General features: G+C 30.5%; 1 protein-coding gene across 1 annotated transcript in view; it reads left to right on the top strand.

The window, feature by feature from the left end:
- Positions 1–24,760, top strand: part of LOC145277835 (mRNA cap guanine-N(7) methyltransferase-like) — a 114,708-nt gene extending 89,948 nt beyond the window's left edge. The window contains exons 6-11 of the mRNA XM_080129760.1: positions 5,496–5,677; positions 8,057–8,227; positions 11,459–11,579; positions 18,099–18,227; positions 23,050–23,083; positions 23,644–24,760. Coding sequence (XP_079985886.1) covers positions 5,496–5,677; positions 8,057–8,227; positions 11,459–11,579; positions 18,099–18,227; positions 23,050–23,083; positions 23,644–23,693 — 687 coding nt within the window. The 3' untranslated portion in view covers positions 23,694–24,760. The remainder of the gene's footprint in view (positions 1–5,495; positions 5,678–8,056; positions 8,228–11,458; positions 11,580–18,098; positions 18,228–23,049; positions 23,084–23,643) is intronic.
- Positions 24,761–25,342: the final 582 nt, after the last annotated feature.

The following is a 25,342-nucleotide window of genomic DNA, read 5'->3' on the forward strand; positions in this document are numbered from 1 at the left end:
TCTTGCTGCGCATTTTCCTTACCCAAGCTAGTAGCATTGCCAGCTGTGAGTGCTCTTTCTCGAAACTGAAGCTCATCAAAAATGAGCCAGACAAGGCAATCCTCTCCATAGAAAGGGAACTTGTCGATAGAGTGAATTTTGATAGTTATTGATAACTTTGCCAAAAAAAAAACGCACAAAAAGTATGTTTGTAAATTTTCAACTGACTTGATGCCTTGTGATAGTTCTATCACAAAAATAAATTTATAGTCTTATTTTCAATTCATAAATACATTTCTTTAAAAAAAACTTTTTTAACTATTTTTAAAATGATTGAAACATTAACAACAACAAATTTCTTAAATTTCGCACTTAAACCAAGCGATTACACACACGGATTTAAAAAAACACAGATACAAGACGGACTATCTTCTCATTGATACAGCCAGGTTTTTTTGTGAAAATTCGGTAATAACAACAATAAAAAAGTAAATAAAAATGATTTTATCATTTCTTAACCTTTTCAGGTTTTCAAATTTACATTTAAATTTATTTCATGTTATTAAATTTATTTCATGTTTTCAAATTTTCATTTAAATTTATTAGAAAAAAATGTTCTCTAAAATGTGTGACTTTCCATTTCTTAAATTTTGCGCTTAAACCGAGTGATTACACACAAGGATTTCAAAAGGGGGAGATACAGGACTTTTTTTTTTTTTCGAGAGGCTCGACTTCTTAATAATAACATTATAAAGAAAAAAACGAAACCTATATCGGACTATCCTCTCTTTGATGCAGCCATGTTATTTGGCAAAAATTTGTAAAAAAAAGTAAATAAAAATGATTTTATCGTTTCAAAACATTTTCAGGTTTCCAAATGTTTTCATTAAAATTTATTATTATACTAACAGTTCAGCGCGGCTTTGCTCGGGTCCTATGTACTGTTCATAACCTTATATGCATATGTATATATTAAAAAGTGTGAATATGTACGGTAATACCTTTCTATATAACAGGCTTCCTTAACTACCATAGAGAAAAGTTGGTAGAGACTGCAGAGGTCGAATTTAAAAAAATTTTACCCCAATTATGACCACTTAACATTTTAATGTTTGGGACTGAATAAAGTTAAAAATGATAGTCCATGTCCAAGTAACCTACATCTAAAATTGTAAGTATTTAGACCCAAATGGAGGAGTTTGGTAGAGTCTGCAAAGGTCAACTCTGTCAACTTTGACCTTTTGGCAGTCAAATTTTCGCCCCCAAACTGAATAAAAAGCTTGCTGCATGTCTGAGTACCCTTTATATAAAATTTCAAATGTGTAGACCCAATATTGGCTTAAAAGTTTGCTAGAGACCGCAAAGGTAAAATCTTTTGAACTTTGACTCCTTGGAAGCCAAATTTTCAGAAGAAAAAAAAACGATTAAAAAGCTTGCCCTATATCTGAATACACTTTATGTAAAATTTTAAATGTTTAGACCAAAAATTAGCTGAGTAATTTGGTAGAGACCACACAGGTTATTTTTTAAAACTTTGACCCCAATTATGTTCCTTTAACATTAATTTTGGGCTCAAATCAAATTATAACGTCCAAGGAACCTATATCTAAAATTTCTAGTGTTTAGACCCCAAATTGGTGGAGGAGTTTGGTAGAGTTCTCAAAGGTCAAATTGTTGAACTTAGACCCCTTAACAGCCAAATTTTTGTCCGAAAACCGATTAAAAAGATTTTCCCAAATCTCAGTATGTGAAATCTCGAATGTGTAGACCGAAAATTGACTGTTATTTGGTAGGGAAATGTACACAGACAGACGCAGACATTTTCACTTTTATAGATATATATATATATATTTGTTTGTGTAGCTAATTAATTTAATTTAACATTTTTTGTAATTTGAATTCTACGTTTTTGCTTTGAAAAAAAAAAAAAAAAAAAATTTGGTTTCTTTTGTTTCATATTAACGTTTACATAATTCCCTTCAGATTAATGTTTGTATACTTATTATTATTCAAATTATTGAAAAGAAATTAAATTAAAATTTAAAAAAGGGGAATTGTGTAAACATTAATCTGAAGAGAATTGTAAACATTAGTTCAATGAAAATAAACATTTTGAGGGCTTTAACGACCGCCCCAGGCGGCAAAAGCTGATGCTACGCCACTGAGTGTGTGTGTATATATATATATATATATATTATATGTAATCTAAGTAGTGCTGAAAGAATTGAGATCTTTTCTCATAAAATCAACTGTGTATACCCTATTTGCATATTTATTTATTACTAGCGAGGGGTACCCGGCGTTGCCCGGGTGTTTTTCAGGGTATATGAAAAAACCCCGAAAATATGAAAAAAAAAACCGATGCCTTCACGATGCGCAGTTGGAAAATAGTAAAGTGTTAAAAAACAAACAAACAGGTGTGCGTTTTTGATTGACGTGACGACGATAGGTATTCAGCAGTTATTTTGTGCGGGACAGTTTTGAATGAGGTGAATAAATCGGTTTGTTTGTTTTTAAAAATCCGCTCCCTGTTTATTAGGAGCAGCAAAATGAAAGCTACAGTCTGATATGACGAAGTCGACATTGAACAAACGTTACTTAGCTCTCTTGAGACAACTGGCTTTCGGCCTGTGATTAGAGTCGAGTTTCGCTTTTTTTATACCGAAAACCGAATGTAATGCGTGCCGATGCGGGGAAATGTCGAATAATTAACGTTTGAAAGTCAATAAAATTAAATAGACAGGCGAGCTCCGTGGGTAACTCTGAGATATTACAATTTATAGATGATATAAAAAGTTTTAAGAAGTTGTGAACCGAGCAAGCGCTTCTCTGAAAGAAGCCTTTTGTGGACATCGAGGAAAAGCATACATACATACACACATACATTTTCGCTTTCATATATATATATATAGATTTATGGTTAATGTCACATTAGGAATAGGACATGTTAAATATTTTACATTCAATATTTAACAGTTATTTATAATCGATTTTATATGAACTTAAAAATATCAAAATATAAAAGAATTGATAACAACCTATTACAAACTAGCCTGGGTGCCCGGCGTTGCCCGGGTGTTTGGAGGCGTGTGTTAAACAAAAAATAAAAAAAAAAGAAAGTGGTGGTAGGCAAGCAGGCTTGAACTCATACCATGAAGGAGGAGAAGAACATGAAAAAAAAAGTGAGGTCTTTGCTGTTGGGCCCATCGCCAAACCGGAAGTTACGTAGGTTTAAATTAAGGCTAGTCAATCGAAAATAGGGGATGACTTTCAAAAATATTGGCAAAAAAGTGACCCTTCCCTGTAGAAAAGTGCCCAGTTGAGGGTGAAGGAATTAATGTTTTTGTCCAGTTTTTTTATATTTGTCGTCTGAAGGGTTGAGTTTCAAAACAATACCAATCTCATGAAAATCTGTCGCCTCTGTCGAAAGTTTACGGCAGACATACATACATACATGCATACATTTAAACAGACAGGTAAGATTTATATTCTTAACTAGGCTGGGTGCCCGGCGTTGCCCGGATATTTGTAGGTGTGTGTTGAGCAAAAATAAAGTGTTAGTAGGCAGGCAGGCTCGAACCCGTGGCATGAAGACGGAAAAAAAAGTAGAGGTGTGTGTGTAAGGGTGTTAGTTGAGCAAAAAAAAAAAAAAGTTGTAGTAGGTAGGCAAGCTCGAATCCATACTGTGAAGGAGGAAAAAGTGAAAAAAAAAAAAAAAAAAAGTCAAACATTTCGCCATAGCGGAACGAAATCCTGCACTTAACTTTGGCTGCAAGACAGTTTTTTTTTAATTTTGTTTTGTTTCCCCAAGATGTTGGGGGAAAATCAGTCCAAATGAATAGCAATTGTCTGATATGACGGGTTTCAATGCATTGAATAAACCTCATTGCTTTCTGGACATCCCCCCCCAGTGGGAAGGCCGGGCAATTGTCTTCGCTACATTACTTTCACTTTATTTATACTAAAAAGCCGAACAAACACATGACACAACGGAATAGTGCAAATCTTATTTTATAAGTCAATCAAAATAAATCCAGATACGCTGTTCCTTCGCAAATCATAGATATTATGATTTAGGGGGTATATAAAATGTTCTAAACATAGTAACCCCTAACCCCGGAGAAAAAAGCCTTTCTTGGATGTGCAAAAATGCGCGCAACACTTTTGCCTTATATATATATATATATATATATATATATATATATATATATATATATATATATATAGACTAGCGGGGGTACCCGGCGTTGCCTAGGTGTTTGGAGGTGTAAAAGAAAAAAAAATTCTGGTAGGTAGGTAGACTCGAACCTGAACCCTTGAGGTCAATAGGCTGATAAGTTACTGCCTCGCTATGTGGGCAGAGAACTGAGAATGGGTGAAATTACACGATTTAAAAGTTAAACAAAGTGACAGGTGCGTAAATGAGGTTAAACATCAAGTCAAAGGGAATGAAACGCACTTAACTTTGGCTGCAAGCCAGTTTCTGCGTATGTTGTTTGTTTCCCCCAAAGATGATGGGGGAAAACCAGCACCCCATAAAAAGGGGAGTATCCAAATGAATAGCAATTGTCTGATATGATGGGTTTTGGTGGCATTGATCAAAGCCGATTGCTTTTCTAGACATCCCTGCCACGAGTGCCAGCAAAAATCGTTTGCTACGTATTCAGTTCCACCAAACAAACAGGCGTAAACCAAGAAATATCGTGAAAATAGCGTGTAAAAGTCACCCAAATTAAAGATACATGCGACCTCGTTTCTGTAAATCGTAGATATTATAAACTAGATAGCATATAAAAGGTTCTAAGAAACAGTAACCGGCCTGAATGCCCCCCCCCCAAGCCTTTGCCGAACGTACACAAAAAATACACACATATACACATTTTGCCTTTTTTTTTAATATATATATAGATGACTAATTATGAACTTTTTGCCAATAAAGTAATTTTTGTTAAAAAAACAAATGAACAAGCATAAGAAAAAAATTCAAAATTTATGTTAAAAAATGTTCAGGATTAATTTTCAATAAATTTGCCAAAAAGAAAATCAAACATAAACTGAAACATCAAACAAAAAGTAAATATGGGAGCACATTAGCATCATAGTCAGCTTTTATTTTTCTACTTAAAGTTATTAAAAAATTATGAAAAGAATCTGTCGTCAACATTTATTGCTACAAAATTAACTGAAATTGAAAAATTCATCCATTTTTTAAAAAAAAAATTTTTAAGTCAGAAGTTTAAGTTATATACAAATTAAAATTGTTATATACAAAAATTGAAGTATCGGAATTGGAGTGAGATATTTTTTGTCTGATCTCTGAACTCTTATGTAAATTATTAAAATTATTTGAACAAGATTAGTAAATGTTGATTTAATGTTAAAGAAATGAATAAATGTTAATTAAATGTTGCTTTTATAATAAATGATATATAAGAAAAATTGCAATTTCTGTTTTTAACGTGCTATATTATATGAAAAGTACACTTAATATGTTGAACTTTTTCATTGTCTTTTAGCAAAGATTGAAAGAAATGTACACAGATCCTGCATTACAGTTTGATCTTGTCAGTTGTCAATTTGCATTCCATTATTCTTTTGAAAGTTACCCGCAGGCAAACATGATGCTGAGAAATGCATCGGAGTGTCTAAAACCAGGTGGTTACTTTATAGGAACAACAACAAACTGTTATGAACTTGTGTAAGTATTCCTGGAATTTGAGTGGCAATAAATCTCTTTGGGAATTCAGTACTCTATCCTTTCAGGGAACAGTCTGAATAGTTTTTCTTTTTTCATTATTGTTTGCATATTTTTCATATAACAATTACTAATCTTTATACTCCTATTGATAATGTTGGATAGCTTATAATTTCTATGACAATATCCTCCAAATACTTTGCCAATTTATTATAGGGTGGATTAAACTAAATTATATTTCGTTTACTGTTATTTTATTAGTGTATCTGTGACCACACGTGGCCCACCGACAGGCTGCTGATCCTTAAACGCTGTGTGTGCCATGGAAAATAAAGATAAGATAAAAAGTTGAAGCTGAACAAAATGTTCAGCTTCAACTTTTTATCTTATCTTTATTTTCTCATGTCAACGAGATTCACATTTAAATCTACTGTCGAGGCTGTCTTTGTCGGTTAGTTGATTAATTCATCTCCAGTTATTCAAGGGCTCTCATCTGGTCCAAACCATAATCCACCTTCAGTGGCATTCAAACTCCTACTGTCCACCAGTCAACTATTACCGGCTGCTAACTTACCCGGTGTTGTGATTTCAAGTCCCCCCACCCTGGCTAACCGGAAGCTGCCCTTCCCTCTCTGAGCATCTCATTGATCCCCACCCTCTCACCATGTCATTGATTCTCTTTGTCAGATTTGTAATGTCATCAAATCTAAAAGCTTGATCTAAAAATACAGATTCATTGTTTATCATTTCCTATCTCTTTGTTTATTGTAAGACATTTCCTATTTGTCTATTGTTCCCCCCACTCTCAGCACTTAGTGACCCAGATCATCTTATTAGTATCACATATTCACTGTTTCATATGGGGCCGGGGGCGGGGGTGATTGGAATGTGCAGTAGAATATTAGCTTTCTGTAAGGTTTTATTATTTTGATTAAAAGTTATATCTAAATAATTTTAAATAAATTTTTATTTTAATATTAGAACAAAGAATTAAAAAATGTATTTTGTTTTGCCTCATAGTGCTGTTAAATCATAAATTAGAGTTTAACGCTAAAAAAAAGAAAAAAAAGAGGAAAAGACAAAATTATTGGTACAAATTTCACAACATTATTAGTTTTTCTTATATTTAGTAAATTTCATCATAATTAAGTTTAACACCCATTTTACATGCTGACATGTGTTGGACAGCTTTCAGAAATTTACTTCCAAACTAACCTATCTCTGGCTGGGCCTTTATTTCAAATTCATCCTTATAATTTCCTTCCAATATTTTCATTGGCCTTCCACTGTTGGTCTTACTACCTCAATTGTTCTAAATCTACTAACCCAGCAACACTCATCCATTCTTTTAACTTGGCTATAACATCATCATCTGTTCTGTATTCATATCCTTATATTGTCCAAATTTAATCTGCCTTTTGGTTGATCAGATCTGTCTTAAAGACTCCAATTACACATTCAACACATCATTCTCATACCATCCTGTCCTCGATCCTCATTGGCTACTTTTCATTTCCATACATCATCAAATTGCATATACATGTCTGATAGATCCTTCACTTGGTTAACAGTGGTAATGCTCTGCTAGTTAGTAATGACAAGTTCTCTGCTCGAAATAAACAAAATTTCTGAACAACCTCAGTAATTTCACCATCCAAATAGACTTTCTCCATACCTGAGTTCACATTTGTTTCTGTTGTCTAACACTTCTTATACAAACTGGTTGTCCTATGTCAACCTACCACTAATTACATTGCACTTCTTGTGTACCCAATGCCTGCATGAACCACAGAAAATTGAATTGAGAGACTGCGCATGAGAATTTTCTTGTCAAAGTCAAGTTTTATTTTTATCTTTTCTGTAATTATAAAGTATCAACAAAAGCATATTAAATTTTAAAAAAATGGGTCAAAATATTCAATATTTTTGAGTGTGAAAATAATTTAGTTGACTGCATATGTAATAAAAAGGTAAGAAAACTCGACAATAGGATAATAATTAGTATTTATTATTAATGTAATTTATTTTCACCAAAATGTAAGCCTATTCAGATTACTTAGTTTTGGCATTATATAAAATAAATGAAATCTTTCCAGATGTTTTTAAACTAAAATGTAATATTTTATTTTAAAAAATACTAATGTATATTAATGTCTTTTGTGACTTATTACCTCTCTTAATTTGCATTCATCTCTCTTCCTTTTTATATATGTATGTCACAACACAATTTATCTTAATAGTAATTTGAATACAATTGTTTTAGGGTTAAAAATGAGAACATTACAAAAGAAGGCCACTTATTATTAACATGAAAAATTGTGTTTGCATTTAAAAAGCCTTTAATAAGTAATTTATATATATAAATGTTTTTTTCTTTTTTAGCCGTCGAATAAGAGCTGCTGAAGGAAATAGTTTTGGTAATGATGTTTTCAATGTTGAGTTCGAATGTAAAGACAAAGAAAACTTTCCGTTGTTTGGTGCTCAATATTGGTTCCGTCTTGAAGGTGTTGTTGATTGCCCAGAATTTCTTGTTTATTTTCCAGTTTTAAAAAAGTAGGTTTACTTTGAATAATTTGTTTTTGATTTTTTACCTTTAACATGAAACATTGAAATTTATTAAAAATCCTGATGGCATAGAAAAACTGATTAAAAGTTACATCTATTTCTAATGTTGACAAAAACTACAACTTAGAATGCATTTTTAATTCTTGGATATTATTGTAAATTTTACTTATATTAATATCTCGGGTTTTGATTTGTGAGATGAAAGTTAAGATGTAAGAGTTAATTGGTGCCAGTGACAATGTGTCATTAAGTTTTATGAAGACATTGTGTTAAAGAGAATCTCAAATCTTGTGTGAACTTAAAACTAAATCGTCTGTTGTCAATTTCATTTTTGTTTATGAAACCCAATTACACAATTCAGTTTGATCTCGACATTTCCCAAAGTTTGAAGGACAAATTCTGAAATTGTTTGAACATTTTTAATTCTGTAAGATTAAATTCAAATTGAAGTTGAAATGATAAAAAAAAATCATTATCATTTCAACCTATTTTGAATTTTGTCTCTAAAAAACTAGGATTTATGTGAAATATGTAAATACAATTGAATCTATATTTGTATGAATGAGTGAAGTAAATGCATTATAAAAATAATATTTCGATTCTGTTAGCAATACTCTGGAAAATTTATGCAACAAAATATCATTCAATAAAAAGTTGTATAAAATACAAAAGTCTTCAACTCAAATGAGTTTTCATTTCGTTTTAAACAAGTTTTTTTTTTTAATTCTAGAAAAGATAAATTTTAATAAACAATTTATTTTGAAAAATAATTTAATTAAATTGACTTTAAAAAAACTCTTGATGGAACTTTTGAAAATGTACATATGCATTTTGTGTTTTTAATACATCTTTAAACTTACATAATTTTTTTATATATTTACAAGAAAATTCAAGTTTTTGTTTTAAGTTGAAAATATTTTTGTTGCTCCAGTAAAAATCTTATAAATGGCTTGTTAGAATTCTTGGTCTTGTGTAAATTACTCTACATGAATAGATATTTGGATTCTTTGAACAACTTGAGTGTCATTTTCATAACGTTTCAGTTGATGTAACCTCCTACTTTCACATGTATCTTTTTGAACTCTGGAATCTGCACAGAATTTCGAACGAAACCCTTTATTTCATGGGGGTAACTAGGACCCATGATGCCGTGGTTAGAGTACTTGGAAATATTCAATTGTAAAAGTGTCCTCCTCCTGAAAGTTGAAGGTTTGATCCTCAGTTTGGGTGACTGAAAAAATATAATTGTAGGACCTCTATCCAGTCATGGCCGATGGAACGAGAGCATGCTGCCTCTGTGAAGTAAATAAAAGGTTCTGTTTGAAATTCTGTGCAGATTCCCAAATTTGACAGAAAAATCTGAAGAAGGTCGGAGGTTACATTGACTAAAAAGTTGTGAAAATGACACTCAAGATAAGAACAGTAGTCCGAAGAATGAAAATAAAACAACTAATCGTCATCTTAAAAATTCAGAAATGAAAAGATATTACACAGTAATAACAAAAATCTGTCTCAGTGTGTAAATCTTTCTTTTAAAAATTATTTGGCCACAGAAACTGAATTTTGATAACTGCCCTCAAGCACAATCATTGATTACTTTTCTTTGAAGATTATTGAGTGGCATTTAACTAATTATTGAGTTTCATAAATGATCAAAATGTTCTGTAAAGAAAAACTTAAGCAAAACAAAAAGGTGGTGTTGGTCTTTTGTTTCTTTAAAAAAAAAATTTTGTTATCTTGCTAATAAAAATAAATTAGAAATATTTTTTAATAACATCACTAAAAAGTTGATAAATTCACACTTTAAACATTATTTGATTAGCATTGCCGACTTTGAAAGAAAAAAATGTATGTTGACATTGTTTTTGCTAGACCAGTCTAAGTGGTCAATCATACAGAGATGGTGTCTGTTGATAAAGGCCCTGGTCCCTATCAACTCGCTGGATTTGTATCCAGAAGGTTATCTGGTCTATAAAAATTGTGTTTTAAATAATAAATGACTTCCAAAGAAGATTAGATAGGTTAGCTTGATGATGAGGAAAAAAAAACATTTCACAAAAAACAAGAATTTCATACTCATCTTACAAATGAATCAGTTATTGAACTTATTGGACAATGCCATGAGAATTTTTAATACAATATTTAATTCTATAATTTATTCTCTTGGCATTCTCAGGGTTCACATAGGCTTGAAAAGACCTTGAATTTTGAGATTTGTCTTAAAAAGATCTTATTTCTTATTATTGTTGAAAAAGCCTTGAAAATATGGAAAATGCCTTAAAATGCTTTGAAAATTGAATTTATGTCCAGTAAAGATTTGTGTTGGAATATTAAAAATAAAATCAAAATAAATACTATCAAAATATTTTTTTCCATATTAATTAAAATATTATTAAAATACTTTTGGAGATTTAAAAAATAAAATTTAAAATAATCATCCTTCTGAAATTGCATTGTATTATTATTTCCGGTATTATCGATACAAGAGTTACGCCCCTTTATCGCAAAACTACCCAATGTTATCTATATGTACTTTACAAATGTAGCGGAAGTGAAATTCAAAATTCCAATGTAAAATGAATGTAGTGTAGACCAATCCACAATGGGGAAAATAGCAATATTTAATCACACTTGATTGGTCAAATGTAAATGGGTCAGGTAATGTAAATATCATAATCACTAAATAAGAAATTAGACAATAGTTTAGTGGGGAACTTAAGCTGTTAATAGTTGACCAGTTTTGTTGCATGTAGAGAACTTTGTGTTAAAAGGTCACACAGTTATTTATACAATTTCATGAAAGAGATAAATGGAAATAATTTTTCCTGTTGTTAATTACTAAGTTTTTGGTTTATTATATAATATATCAAATACATGAAAATTTTAATTTTGTTTGGAGAAGGCCTAGAAAATGGACATTGAAAATCTGCATGAACTTTGATCCTGTTCGATAAACAAAAGTTTCATTTGAATAACTATGCGATGAATAAATATTGCCTAATAAGTATACAAATAAATATTAATTAGCAGTTCTTTCCTAATTCTTTAAAAATAAACACTGTTCTTGAATGGCATTAACCATGAATAAAAAATTCTTATCAAAATATTTTTTGTAGGAAATGCAAAAACAGAAAGCAAATAAAGATAAGTCTTCTATTTTTATTTGCTTTATTAAACTACAATTTACAATATAAAAATATTTGTCTTTTCTTTCTACAGAATGGCTGAAAGACATAGGCTAAAGTTTTTATTTAAAAAAACATTTGCTGAATTTTTCAATGAAAATATTGATTTATCAAGTGAAAACCGAAGACTGCTTGGTGCTATGCAATCTCTTGAAGTGAGTATCAATTGTTGGATCATCTTAAACTGTTAAGATTATCCATTTCAACAGTTAACATATTGTCAATATATAAATTATAAGTCATAAATTCAATTGAATGGTTATAGAGATTAACAACTCAATGAACTATTATGAATAGTCTGATGTAGCCTTGGAATAGGAGGAGTGTGAAATAAAAATCTTAGGATTGTTTTTTGATAAAGGAAAATATGTTAAATATTATGGACCCTATGTTAATAGCAATTAAGTTAACTAATTTTGACAAATGTCACACACTAAGTGCATGATAACTCAGATCTGTGAATTAAAATTATTCCTAGGGTTAAGATGAGTAATATAAAGTTGAGGCAAGGGCAACAGGTCAAATGGCGATGAATGATGTCATGTTTTTTCGAGCTGATGTACATAACTTAGATAAAATTAGTCTCTCTTTCTCTCTGGAGTCAATTCTCTCCAAATAAAATCATTTATAAAATTTATTTTAGTAAAATCTCTTTGTGTATTACTTTCTACATAAGAAAACTTATTTATATAGTGATCACTAGATAAAACAGTTACCAGGAAAAGAACCAAGTATAAAACAATAGAGAAAAAATAAAAACATGCACGCATATAAGGACACTTATTTTGTTGTTGAAAACATCACGAATTGTATGAAAAAGGTAAACTCATTCTCACAGATGATGTTGAAAAGATGAAAGAAGCTAATTTATGACTATTGCAAGTAAGATAATTTCTAACATTACAGAAAGTATTTTTTTTATTCGCAATACATGAATAATGCTATTTTTGTTTTTTAAATTTCTTTCTTCAATATAAGTTCTAAGAAATCGAGAACAACTCATCCTGGGGTTAACATTTGATCTCTACATGAGATACGTAGTCTAGTGTTCAGTTAACATTTCAGAGGTAAAGAAGAACTTTAAGTTAGTGAAGAACATTTCTCCAAACTTTGTCATTCTTGTGGCTTTGTGGTCTTATCAGATTACAGGACAAAATTAGTCTTTCTTGTATAGAGCCAAACTTAATCTTTATCTTTGTGAAAGTTAGAATTTTAAAAAATTTCAATCATTTTATTAGTATTAACAGCTGATAACTTCTTTTTAGTTGAGCATCAGCAAAATATCACACTTTACGTGCTTAAACAAACCTTATCTTTCTTGTAGACCAATTTTTAAAACAATTAAAAGTGAAAAAAAATATTTCAGCTTAAAAATGAAAAATGCTAAAACCTGACAAATCAAACTTTTTATTTCTTACTTTAGATTCTAATTAAAATCTGCATTGATTGGATATTCTTGAGATGTTTTTAACTCTTTTAAAACTCTATTTAAATTTAGCCGACTAATTCTAGTGTCAGATGATGTGGGGTTTTATAACCTCTAGAACTGAAGATATAACTGATCAAAGTTAACTAAGAATGTTTTACAATTAATAAGATCTTTCGATGTACATATTTAAACTTAATGGTTTTAGAGTGAGTTTTAATGGTGTAACATAAATATTTGATGATTTTTTAATAGTGCAATAATTTCATTAAAACATTATATATTATTGCATTCAACAAATTGCTAACAGAATAATGAATGTTTTGCTATAGCTGCATAGCAAGTTTACATTCCTTCCCCAAAAATGAAAAACATTTTCATATTAATAACTATATATTTTGTATTAATTTGTTAGTACTTCTCTTTCACTATGAGTTTGACAATTGAAAAATAATTTTTGTTCAAGTTTTTCCAAGTTTATTTTGAGAAAAAAACGATGGAACTCTTCACCCTTTTTTTTTTCTCATGCAATTCTTCTAGACTGAGAAAATGAAGATTTTTGTCTTGATCCAGAGTAACCCTTTTTAAGAATAGATATTAAATGAAAGAGCAAATCATCTTTCGTATGGTGTTTATTTTGTATTTGCTGAATAAAAATTCAATTTTACTGATTTATTTTAATAGCACCAACAAAAGTGATAACATTTTGACGTGGAACGCTAGCTGCTAATTTTTTTAAAAATCAAGAAAATCATACCTCTTATTTTGCCATTCGACCAATAAAAAAACTATAAATAGCATCAAATTAAGCAAAGAATGATCTTTATTTACGTATAAAAATTACAACAAATATAAAGAAAAAAAATATGCGAAATTCTTTCTAAAATTTTTTTCTGATTTAATTTGCTTCTAGTGAATTAACATTCATAATAACCATGGCAAACGTGATATTAAATTAAAGTTTATTTAATTTCCTATAAAATGGTGCTAAGAAATTGTACCTAACTTTATTCGCGAAAATGCGCAAGGCGAAAGAAAATTGACACCTCGGGAGTCTTTTGGACAAAATTGCGTGAACCGTGAACACGGTGAAAACGTGCGAGTCAATGAATGAAAGTTGTTCGACTTCGGTATTTCACTAAATAATTAACTATACTGCTTCAATTTCAATATAAGAGATAAGAAACCATTTCTGTACATTAATTTGTAAAAATTACGTTTGAATATTTTAAATATTCAGAGGTATTTTGTAACATTTAGTTAGCACGTGTTCAGCTTTTTAATGTAAACAAATAAGCGATATTTTGGATTTTTTCAAAAATTAAATTAATATTGCATCATTTTGGAGGGGAAATAAATAGGGAGTATTTATAATAAACCATTTATAAAACTAGTGATTTAATTTTAAAACGTTTGAGTATCTAAATATTCGTTTATTCGGCATTCTAAACCAGTTTCCTGTAAGTAAGCAAACTTGGCAAAAGAGCGTAAAAAATGCTAGACAAGCAAATTCAACGGCGCGTTTCTAGCATTTTGTATTTATTTGAAAATGATTTGGTGCATGGTAGATATTTAATTCAAGGCATACGACTGCATAAAATTAAAGTTTGAATAAACGTAAAAAACTATTGTCGTCCATAGATGAAAGTATGGTGGTTGCACTTAGCGAAACCGCGCTATTTTTAAATAGTATTTTCGAATTAAATTAAAAGTTTTACGATAGCTTTTTATATTAAATTGTTAGTTGAAAGTCCAGAAGCGTTACAAAACACCCTCTCCTCCCCATGTTAAGAGTGGCTTTCTAAATGTTATTTCAGCACAGTTCGCTAAGTGCATAAGTACCGAAAGTACAGACTAGGCTAAATTTAAAAAAAAAACAGACAAAAAAAAAAAAAACACCCTCTCTTCCACATGTTTGCTTCATAAGTACTATTGTTTTCTTTTATTGTTTTAACATTTATTTTTTATTTTTGTATAATTTAAATTGTAAACTGAAAATACGGTGCTTGTACACTTTATTGCCGAAATTGGAGACGCCATTTTATTTCACGCACATGCTGTCCAAATTTAGGGGAGAACATTATATTAAACTGTGGCTGAAGCATGAAATAACAAAAAAATTAAACTTCCGTAAAGAACTATGAAAAAAAGTAAATAAAAAAAGTGAAAGAACATATATCCGTAATTGTTTTATTGGAAATGTTTCGATTTAATTAATGAGAACAGGAAAGTTTTTCATGGAACATTTTTTTTAATTAAAAACATAAAATGAAATGACATATTCATAATGATTTAAACTGGGCGAGCGCCCTTTTTTTTTCGAACAAATAAATAATTTTAAACATTTTTTTGAATTAAAGCAACTTTGAAAGATACACAACAAATTAATTTAAATGATTGTTTTTTTTTTCTTTAAAAAAAACAAAAAACGACACACACAGTTAAGAATGGTTTTCTAAATAATAGTTTGTTTCATAAATACTATTGTTTTAATATATTTTATTCTTGTATCGTTTATTAAATTGTTAGGTGAAAGTACAGACTAGTTAACCCCCCCCCCCCACATGTTTCCTAAATAATAGCTCTCACTTCATAAGTTTCATTGTTTTAATTTATTTTATTCTAGACAGAAAAATCGAATTAGCACAATGAAAACAACTGATGTTGAAGACGCGGTATTATTTTACTTTAAGGCCCGTCTCACGTCCGTATATAACAAAATGTGTATTTTTGTAGATTTCAGTGTGCTAAAAATGAATCTGAAAACCGTTTCCGTCGCAAAAAATAGTTTTCATAATATGAAGAAATTGCTTCCATTAAAATTTAACTTAAAATGAGCACCCACTTTCTGGGCACCTTAGAGGGGAGGGGTGCATTTTTTTTTTTTTTTGTGATTATTGGCTAAAAAGTTTTTTGTTTGATTTCTTTTGCATGGTATTAACTCCTGAACTCTGGGACTATTTTCCATTTTACAGCCCAGCCTTCGTTTACACTATGTGCGAGCATAAACGAAGGCTGTTGAATGTGCACTCGTGTACCAAACTGCCTTGTCACAGTGTAGTATTGGCAAAAAATTAAAATTAGACAAAAAACAAATACTTTTCCAAAAATAAAACTATGTTATGAAATTTGATTTTCTTAATCAGGCCGAGAAAAGAAATGTTTCTATGAAGGAATATAATAGCAACCGGTACACCAAAGATGCCATCAAGTGTGTCATTCAATTGATAGGGCAAGCAGAAGTATCTGGCAAGAATTGTGAAAAGATAATTGATATTGTAGCAAGACACCTCTTTCACACAGCTATAGATTCAAAAGACCTGCCATCAGAGCGATCATCTCTAAGGTATGCTGGCAAAGGGCATGTCCTTGCCAAACAAAGCGAAACAGATGAAGAAAGTGCTCTAGTTGATCAGGCAGAGTTTGGAAACTACAGCTTTAGCAAACAAGGACAGTTTGTGGCAGTATATTATGGTGATGACTTTTATTTAGGTCAAGTAATTTCTGTAACAAGTAGTGAAGAAGGACAAGTCACATTTCTGCACAAGTGTAAAGTGAAAATAAATGCCTTTATATGGGCAAGGTCAGAAGTAGAGAAAGTCTCTTCTCTGTATGTGTTTGACTGGGGGTTTGAGGTAACCACCTCAAATGGATGAATGTGGTCAGTTTCTAGCGAAGAGTTCAACAGAATCGCAAGGAAATATCAATTGTATAGAGAACTCTATTGTTAACATGCAGTTTCCTTTTGTATTGAATGTAAATTGGTGTTGAACAGGTATGTTTGCTTATATACGATACTTCACCATGATAAACAGTGAATTATTGCGATTTTTAAGTTTATTATTTTAGAACTACAAGATGTACAGAGCTGAAATTAGATATTATATTCTACAATATGTATTAATTATGCATGCAAAATTTCACATCTGTATCGACTTATAATGAAAAAACTTGCAGCTGGAATTGTTTGAAAAAAAAAATAGGCATAATAACCACTATGCATAGTATTATATTGCATGTTCATATTTAATTTTCTTTAATTCAGTTTTATTTGCTAGTACTTCAAAAAGTGCCCACCAGTGCGATTTTGCGATTATAAATATTGCAATGTTCACTTTTCACATCTCAAAAATGAAGGCTGAAATTGAATTATATATGATTATACTTTTATTTCCTATTGTCTTCTAATACTAAGAGTGATGAAAGCATCTTTTGTGACGTTTTTACCAGTCACTTTTTTGTCAGTTGCTTTCAAAGTTGCCATGTCGTAATGTAAACATGTTCATGCTACGTTTGCAAATATGAAAATAATCATAACTTGAAGACTAAACAAGATATCTTCATGATTTTTGTTTTGTTTTTCTTGTATTTGTGTGTATTTTTATGAGAGAATCAAATTTAGCCATAGGCGATTTTAAAATTTAGGCTGCCGGTACCTACTATTAGATGTAACCACATTTTTTGGGAGGGGGGGGTTGAGCTTTTGCCATTTGAACTTAATCTGGGTGGCAGTGCTAGAGTTACAAGCTTTAGCTGATTTTATTATTTTTTTCCATCATATTATAGAGGAAATATATACAGGACCTTACTATGAAAAACTGAAAGTAACCTGCTACAACCTTGTTGAAGGAAACATTTAGTGCCGTGTAATACTTTAAAAAATGGTTTTATTCTTGATTTGAGATTTACACATTTAATTTATAATTCATAGCTTAAAGTAACAAGATACATAAAATCTGACGACATAATCTGAAAAAGCACATGATTTTCCATAAGAATACCAAGTTTCATAAGAATCGCTTAAAAAAATAAATGGAGAAATTACTGAATTTCTTGAAATAGGGAGGTTCATATTTTGGCCTGCTGTTTTTTTTTTTTTTTTTTTTTTATCTAGCATTATTAAAGAAAAATGTTCAATGAAAAACAAATTTCAGCATCTAAAACTTATAATTTTTAACCACTGGTGGTATTTGCAGAATTCAAATCATTTTGAGCTTCTTTTACACTATTCACCCAAGTTGATAAAATCACAATTAGTTCAAAACAACTTGTCCTAATTATACACAAATTCTCAGACTTTCAAAACAATTGGCATAAAAAAACAAATAAGTCTTTGATAATTCCAACTCCCAAAATAGACCATGTTGGATGTCATCCACAACGTATATTCAATAAAAACTTTTGATGATGAAATATTTTCTTTTATTCCTTGATATTGTTTTATGTATTCTTTATTTTGTGTTTGTAGACCTTTCCTACTGATGATATGTTAAAGCTAATGAGCAGCAGTCAAGACGATTATGCATTTGCTAAAGAAACTCTAGAAAAGTCTGTATCAAGTGAAAAGCACCAGGATTCACAGCACTCAATTAAAGCTGTAAGTCATTTAAATTTTTGTATTATTCCCGGTATTATTCTGTTTTGACAGATTTAGCCTCTAACCTTTCTCAGATACATCTTTTCAAATTTGAGAATCTTTGTTAAACTCAAAAATCTATACAGAACTTAAACCTTTTAATTTATCCACAAGCCACAACCAAATAGAAATGTTATTATATTATAAACTTAATTAACATACTAAGGATTGAATTCTTAATATACTGACGTCACTTAGAACTGCTTAATGTGGATAATTCTAGTATGAAGTTTATTGAAGCTTAAAACCTAATCCTATTATATTTTGATGTTTTAGCATATATTTAATTATTGTTCAATTGTATTTAATTAGAGAAAAAGAAGAGATATGTCAGATTTTTTGTCTTCTCCACAGATGAGGAAGAAACTAGAATTCTTTTCAAAAAAAATTTGTTGAGATTGGCGACTGAAACCAAACCAAAGCTAGTTGCATCTCCAGTGAAAAGTTAGTGTTAAATTTAGATAGAAAAATAATCAAGTTGTAGGTAATTGTCTTCTCCAAAAGAAAAAGAAAAAAATCATTAAACTCTGTCAAAAACGTCATTTTGTCAAATTACATTTAAAACAACATAAAAAAAGGAGTATTTTTGTGAGCTTCAAACAATTCTAAAAAGGGAAGGAAATATTTTTGTTTTCTTCTAAACTATATAATAGTGTTTCTCGACCTTTTTACCTTTGGATAATAGTGATGTCCTAAAGAACTCTACATAAGTAAATATTTTACAATCTTATTTGTTTTCTCTTTCATAACGCAAGTAATAATTTTCTTTTTATGATTAGGTAAAAAAAACAAAAAAAAAGGTTTCTCAATTTTGGAAAAAAAAAATGCAACATATTTTTCTGATAATTTGTTCAAACACATAAAAAAACAAATAAGTCTTGCCCCCCCCCCTTTTATTCACAAAAAATAATTGAAATAATTTATTGAAGAAGCAATATCAGTTACAATAAATACAAACAAAAACATATTGTCTCAGAATTAAATGTTTCTTCAATGTAACATTTGTCTTTTGGAACGGTGAAAGCTCTAAAAGGGGGAATAACTTTAAATAAAGAAAGTAAAAGTTATTGCCCTTTATAGATTTTTGTAAAGACTAGAGAGTTCCAAAGAGAGAATGGAAGACAATATGCTGACTTTGGTTGATGCTGAATATCGTTCTGTAAATAATTGTTTTAAAAATACAATAAGCTTGTCTGCTTATTATTAGAATATCCAATGATTCTGACATCCCCTTTCTCCGAACACAGCAGGAACACTAATTCCTAATTTGAGGTTGAATCTTTGATAAGCACACACGTTTCTTCTTTTATTGAAATACAGTTTCTCTCTTTGTTCTCTTGCTCTTAATACTTATCAAATAAGAAAAAGATTGCTCACACACGTAAGAAGCAGAAAACTGAAGCAAGATATTTTTTCACTGAAATCCAGAATTTGTCCAGAGATAAGTCTATAAATTTCATCTTGAATTTACAACCTGACTGGAATCTATAAAGTTCTTTCTCTTTTCTTAAATTCAAGTTCTAAAGAAGGGATTCCTCACCCAATCAAACTTTTGGGTTGAAAGGGAAAGAAAATAATGTTCAATTCTTATTTGCAGATTTGTGCTTTTGAACAAGATTTGGATGAAACTTGGAATTTGCTGCTATCTTCACTTTTAATCTCCCTGTAATAGTTGAAAAATTTCAAGATTTCTTTTTGCAACATAGTTTTTTCAAAAGTTTAGTCTTCTTTTAAATCTAAAGATATTGCTTCAATGCAATACATTTTCTGCAGTTCAACTGATTCATGTGCTGAAAAATATTCTAAATAACTTCTGCTACTGTGATCCTCATTCTCAATAAAAATAAGGCCCAATTATCTCTTGAGCAGTTACACCACACCATACTGTGCATTTGATGGGGTGTAGTTTGTGCTGTTGAATAACTCTGGGGTTTTCTGTTGCCGAAATTCGACAATTTTGTTTCTTAATGAAGCCAGTTAAATGTAAATGCACTTTGTCAAACATGATAAATTTTTAAATTTTGGTCATCATTCACTAAATCCTGAATTATCATGGCATATTCTAATCTCTTTTTGTGATCTGCAGATTGCAACTCTTGGACTAACTGTATTTTATAAGCAAACATGCTGTCGATATCATGGATCATTCTTTGGAGATTCCAGATAGACTTGTCTTCCTTCCTGGTACCACGTACACTTTGGACTTGCGCGTCTGACCACCAAATGTCACGTTGCACCTCAGTTCTACTTTGAATTCCAACTTTTTGCCGCACATGCTTTTCGCCATCTTACTGGTTTCCATTAGTTCAGGTCGACCGATCCTTCTCTAGATATCTTCATCTATGATGCTGATGTCCGCACCACTATCCAGGAGTAATGTTACAGGATGTCCATTTATGTGAACATCGATATATTTACGCCTTTCGCAACTGTTCTCTTTCCTTGTGCGAAGTACATTTACTTTGTTGGTCGTTCACTTTTTCTTCTGGTCACAGTACGTTCCCTTGTGGCCTCTGAATCCACATTCGTAACATATCCTATTCCTGAACCAGCAGGTCTTTTTGGTGTGTCTCATATTCACAATTTTGGTCCTTGTGTATTCTGGAGGTCTTTTGTTCTTGCGTCTTGTACATTCTAGAGGTCCTTTGCCTTTTTACATGTAAACGCTTTTTTCTTCAAAGCGGGTGTTGTCTCTCTTGATATTAATGAGACGTTGACATTTCTTGGTAACTTTTTGTATAGTTATATTTGGATCCGACTCCATAATTGTCAGGATCCGGGATCTGATATCTTTGTCCCTTGGTGCTGTGAGTCCCTGCACAAAGATTAAACATTTAAATAAATCCGCAGAAATTTCATTTAATTTAAATGATTCACATAAGCAATTTACAGTACAAGCATACTCTAGATAGTCTTCAGATTCCGATTTCTGTAAATTTAAACATTTATATCTAGAGTGGAAAAGGCTATCTCTTTTATCAAATATTCTAGATAACGTATTAATTGTCTCTTCAAAGGTCACTTCCTCCGGTTTTGTGGGTAAAATTAAGTTAGCATACTTGATGTTTTCGTCAGTACCCAGTTTTTGAAGAAACAGCGTAACTTTTTCTTCGTCGGTCCAGTCCGTAAAAACCTCTTTGTAAAACCTGTTTCATACCTTCTATAGTATGCTGGAAATGTAACGGCAGTATTGGGAGAGTAATGAAATTCCGACAAAGAGTTTGAAATACCCTCTGCAGAAAAATTGTTTTTTTTCTCAGTTGTCGAGGTTTGAATTAATTTTTCTAAATTCTTTTGTTGAGTCGACATTTGGTGTTGAAATATTTTTGTTTGTTCTTGTTGTGCCTCTAACGTTTTTTGTGTCATTTCTTGCTGTTGTTGTAATTGTTGTTGCACTAAGAATTGTTGTCATTTTTGACTTCCTGAATGCTAAGAGTTAGCACCTTCGTCAACTCAGCCAATTGTTCCATTTTAACTTAAAAAATGTCTTTCCAAAATTTACAACAATGATTCTACAAAAGTTTGTAAATATGCGTTTTCACAAATTAGCAACAATATTTCTACAAGTTTTGCAAAATAAACTGCTTCAACAATGTAATAATAACACTTAACACTTTTTCAAATTCACACAATAAATAGTTCTAATTAATTTACCGAAACAATAACGAACAAACTGTTTTTCAACAAAAATATGACTGCTTTTGAAGTTAGATAAATGTCAGTGAAGGTAAAGAAAAGGAACTTAGCGTGTGAGAGCTAAGTGCTCGTCCCTGGGAAGCTTGGTTAACCAGAGTACACTTGTAGAGTGTAAGACGCGAGACTGCAAAACAAGACAAGACGCCCCCACCTTAAAATGGTAGCTCTTTTATATCCTGTTTCGTATCCGGTTCGATATGTAGTTATGTCCCTTATAACACTAAGTGTTAGAACTAAAGAAGTTCAATGGGATTGTTAGAAAAATGATGATTATTCATATTAAGACTTCTGAAATATGGCAGTTCAAAATAAGATAACAGAAAAATCTCCAAATATATTAGGTTGGTGCAAAAATATCATTTTTTTTATATAAATCATTTTGATATTCAGAGTTAACCAACTCTGAACGATATTCACATCAACCAAACTTGTCCTAGAAAATTATCTCCCCTTCTGAAGATGACACGCTGTCGTTTGCTGTTTGGAGTTCATGGACTTTGATTAGTGAATTATTAAAATTTTATTTATTTTCCATAATTTTTTACATCCATTATTATTTTTATTGATAAATAAATACATCCATAAGTTTTCCTTTTAATTTATTTTGAACTGTCAAATTTTAATTGAGTATCAATGTAACCAAAAAGATTGTATACTTACTGCATTTCTGATAAAAATGATAATTTGGGGAGTTTTTTAGGATTTTATCCACACTTCTAAAGATTAGAACTTTGTTTATATTTTTAATATTGAGTTGCATTTTGCATATGTGTCATTTCTCTGTTTTGTTAAATCTGCTAATGCTTTGTCTTCCATAAAAAAAATAAAATTTACTTGCCCCTTCCGTTTAACATATATCTTTTTATTTCTTGCCCAGTTATTACTCAAGAGAAAAATGTCTATGACCAAAGTTTTAACAAGCTTTTAACTTTTGATTAATTTTAGTTTATACTATTTTGGATTGTAGAAAATTTGTATAAAATAACATTAAGTGATGTAGAATTTCCAAAACTTCTTAAGAAAAATAATTCTCAATCAAACTACAACTTCTTCACTTTAAACATTTCATCTTTTTTTTTTTTCTCAGGGAACTCTCTCACAAGCAGAATGGGAAGCAATTAGTAAGTTATCATTAAATAATTGTTTAATTTTTAAATCTTTTTTTGAAAAACACAAAGTTTTGAAAATATTGTTCATGCATTTGATTCTTTGTTTTGTGTTGATCTTTGAATTTCAAGAACTCATACAAATAATTTTTATTTAGTAGTTATACAAAAATGAGTGGATCGACTATAAATTTATTAACATTTAAAACATTTCTAAATTATGAAAATATTAATGTATCCTGAATATCTTTTCTAATTTTTATTCTTCTTAAGAATAATCCACGTAATAAAAACTCAATAAATTTTAACACTTGACGATATGAACTTATTTTTCAACATGAATACTTATTTCTCTGGAATTTGTAAAAACACGATTTTTTTCAAGAAAGCAAGAAGCATTCTAAAGAAATAAAAAGCAAAAAATGTTGATAAAAAACTTTGTGCATTTTACAATCATGCCTCCATGAATACTTATTTCTCTGGAATTTGTAAAAAGCAAGTTTAAATACTTATTTCAATAAAGATTGAAAATCTTCACCCTAAAAAAATGCTGTAAATCTCCATTTTATTTGCAGGTCTTTATTTAGTGTTTGCCTTCCAGAAAATGAAAGATGAAGATGAATGAGTTGCTGACAAAAACACGATTTTTTTCAAGAAAGCAAGAAGCATTCTAAAGAAATAAAAAGCAAAAAATGTTGATAAAAAAACTTTGTGCATTTTACAATCATGCCTCCATGAACAAGTGTTTTAAATGGTAACTGGTTAATTTTTGTGGGGGTCAAACTCCTAGAATCTCATGCAGTTTCATAACAAATACAGAGACTTGTGTTTTTAATGAAAATCTTTTTGTAATACATAACATTACAAGTGTCATTATATTGCCTGCATCTGCAAAATGACAGCAATACATTAAAATAGATTTTTCTGCTACTATCATTTCTTACAAAAAAATGTTTTTTTGGTGTTGCCCAGTGTTATGGACAACAAAAATAGTTAAAATGTTTTTCTTTTAAAATGTTCTTTCTTCTCCTCCCCTCCCCTTACCACTCCTCTTGTTTTCTCTAGTTAGTAACTCGAAAAAATAGTTGACATAATAACATTATCAAATTGCTTTAAATGTTGCCCCCTCTTCCTCCAACTAATTCTGTTTTTGGTGACCTCTAAAATGATAAATATTGAAAAAAAAAATAATAGCTATATTTTGTCTGAGGCAATGCTGAAAAAGAATTTATTGGCTTTATGAGTGTTACTTGCTTGTGTAGTTTTTGACTTTTCGATGAACACATAATATAATAGATAGGCAATATAACTACACCCATAAGAGTATTATGTAATTAACACTTCAATTAAAAAAAAAATCCCATGAAACTTATGGAAATGTATTGAGATTCTGCGAGTTTATTGGACTAGCCACTTAAAAAGCGAACCTAACAAAGAGATGCACTCATGGAAGAGTGCTTCCAAAGGAGGACTAAAATTTGTGCAGACTTTTCTTCTCCATTTTTTTTCTTGGCATCCCAATTTTTTGATTTTTTTTAAAAAATTTTTTTTCTCATTTCCCTTTCAAATTTTAGTTTATATTTTGTCAATCACAAAAAATACAATGATTTTTATTATAAATAAAATGGGCAGGAAGACTCGGTATTGAATAAACAACTTTTTGTCCTCTTGCCCCCAACCCATAACACCATATTACCTTTGTAACTTCTTTCATTAAAGAAAAAATATCTAAAATAAACCTGAGGAACAAAATTAAAAAAAAAAATAATTTCTGCATGAAAATGAATTGAAGAAATTCCAAATCAGAAAAATGTGTGTGCATTTCTAATATCAGGTTAACAAGAAAGTTGTTGTGGTTTTTAACTTTTAAATTCAGATAAACATATCTTGGCTCAAACAAAAAATTATTGATCGAAATAAATACCATCAAAATCAACATACTTTTGCTAACGCAAAACAAGTGTATTTATACTAGTAATGTAAAAAATCTTGCATTCTGGTGATGATGAAGTCACTGAAGGTGTTTTTGGTATCGCTTAGGTTTTTGAAGCATTTCTCATGCGGAAAGTTGTCGAGTTGCTTGAAAAAGTGGTAGTCAATAGGTGAGAGGTCTGGACAGTTTCATGGCGCAATTCGTTCAACTTTTACAAGGTCGGTTTAGCAAAGTGCATTGTTGTAGAGGAGAATTGAGCCTCTTCTGTTGACTAATGCTGGGTGTTGTTGTCGAAGTTTCTGACGCATTTCATCCATTTGTTGACAGTATTTTTTTGCTGT

Source organism: Euprymna scolopes, chromosome 6, assembly GCF_053919585.1.
Source record: "Euprymna scolopes isolate OS-2025 chromosome 6, ASM5391958v1, whole genome shotgun sequence".
Taxonomy (NCBI): domain Eukaryota; kingdom Metazoa; phylum Mollusca; class Cephalopoda; order Sepiida; family Sepiolidae; genus Euprymna; species Euprymna scolopes.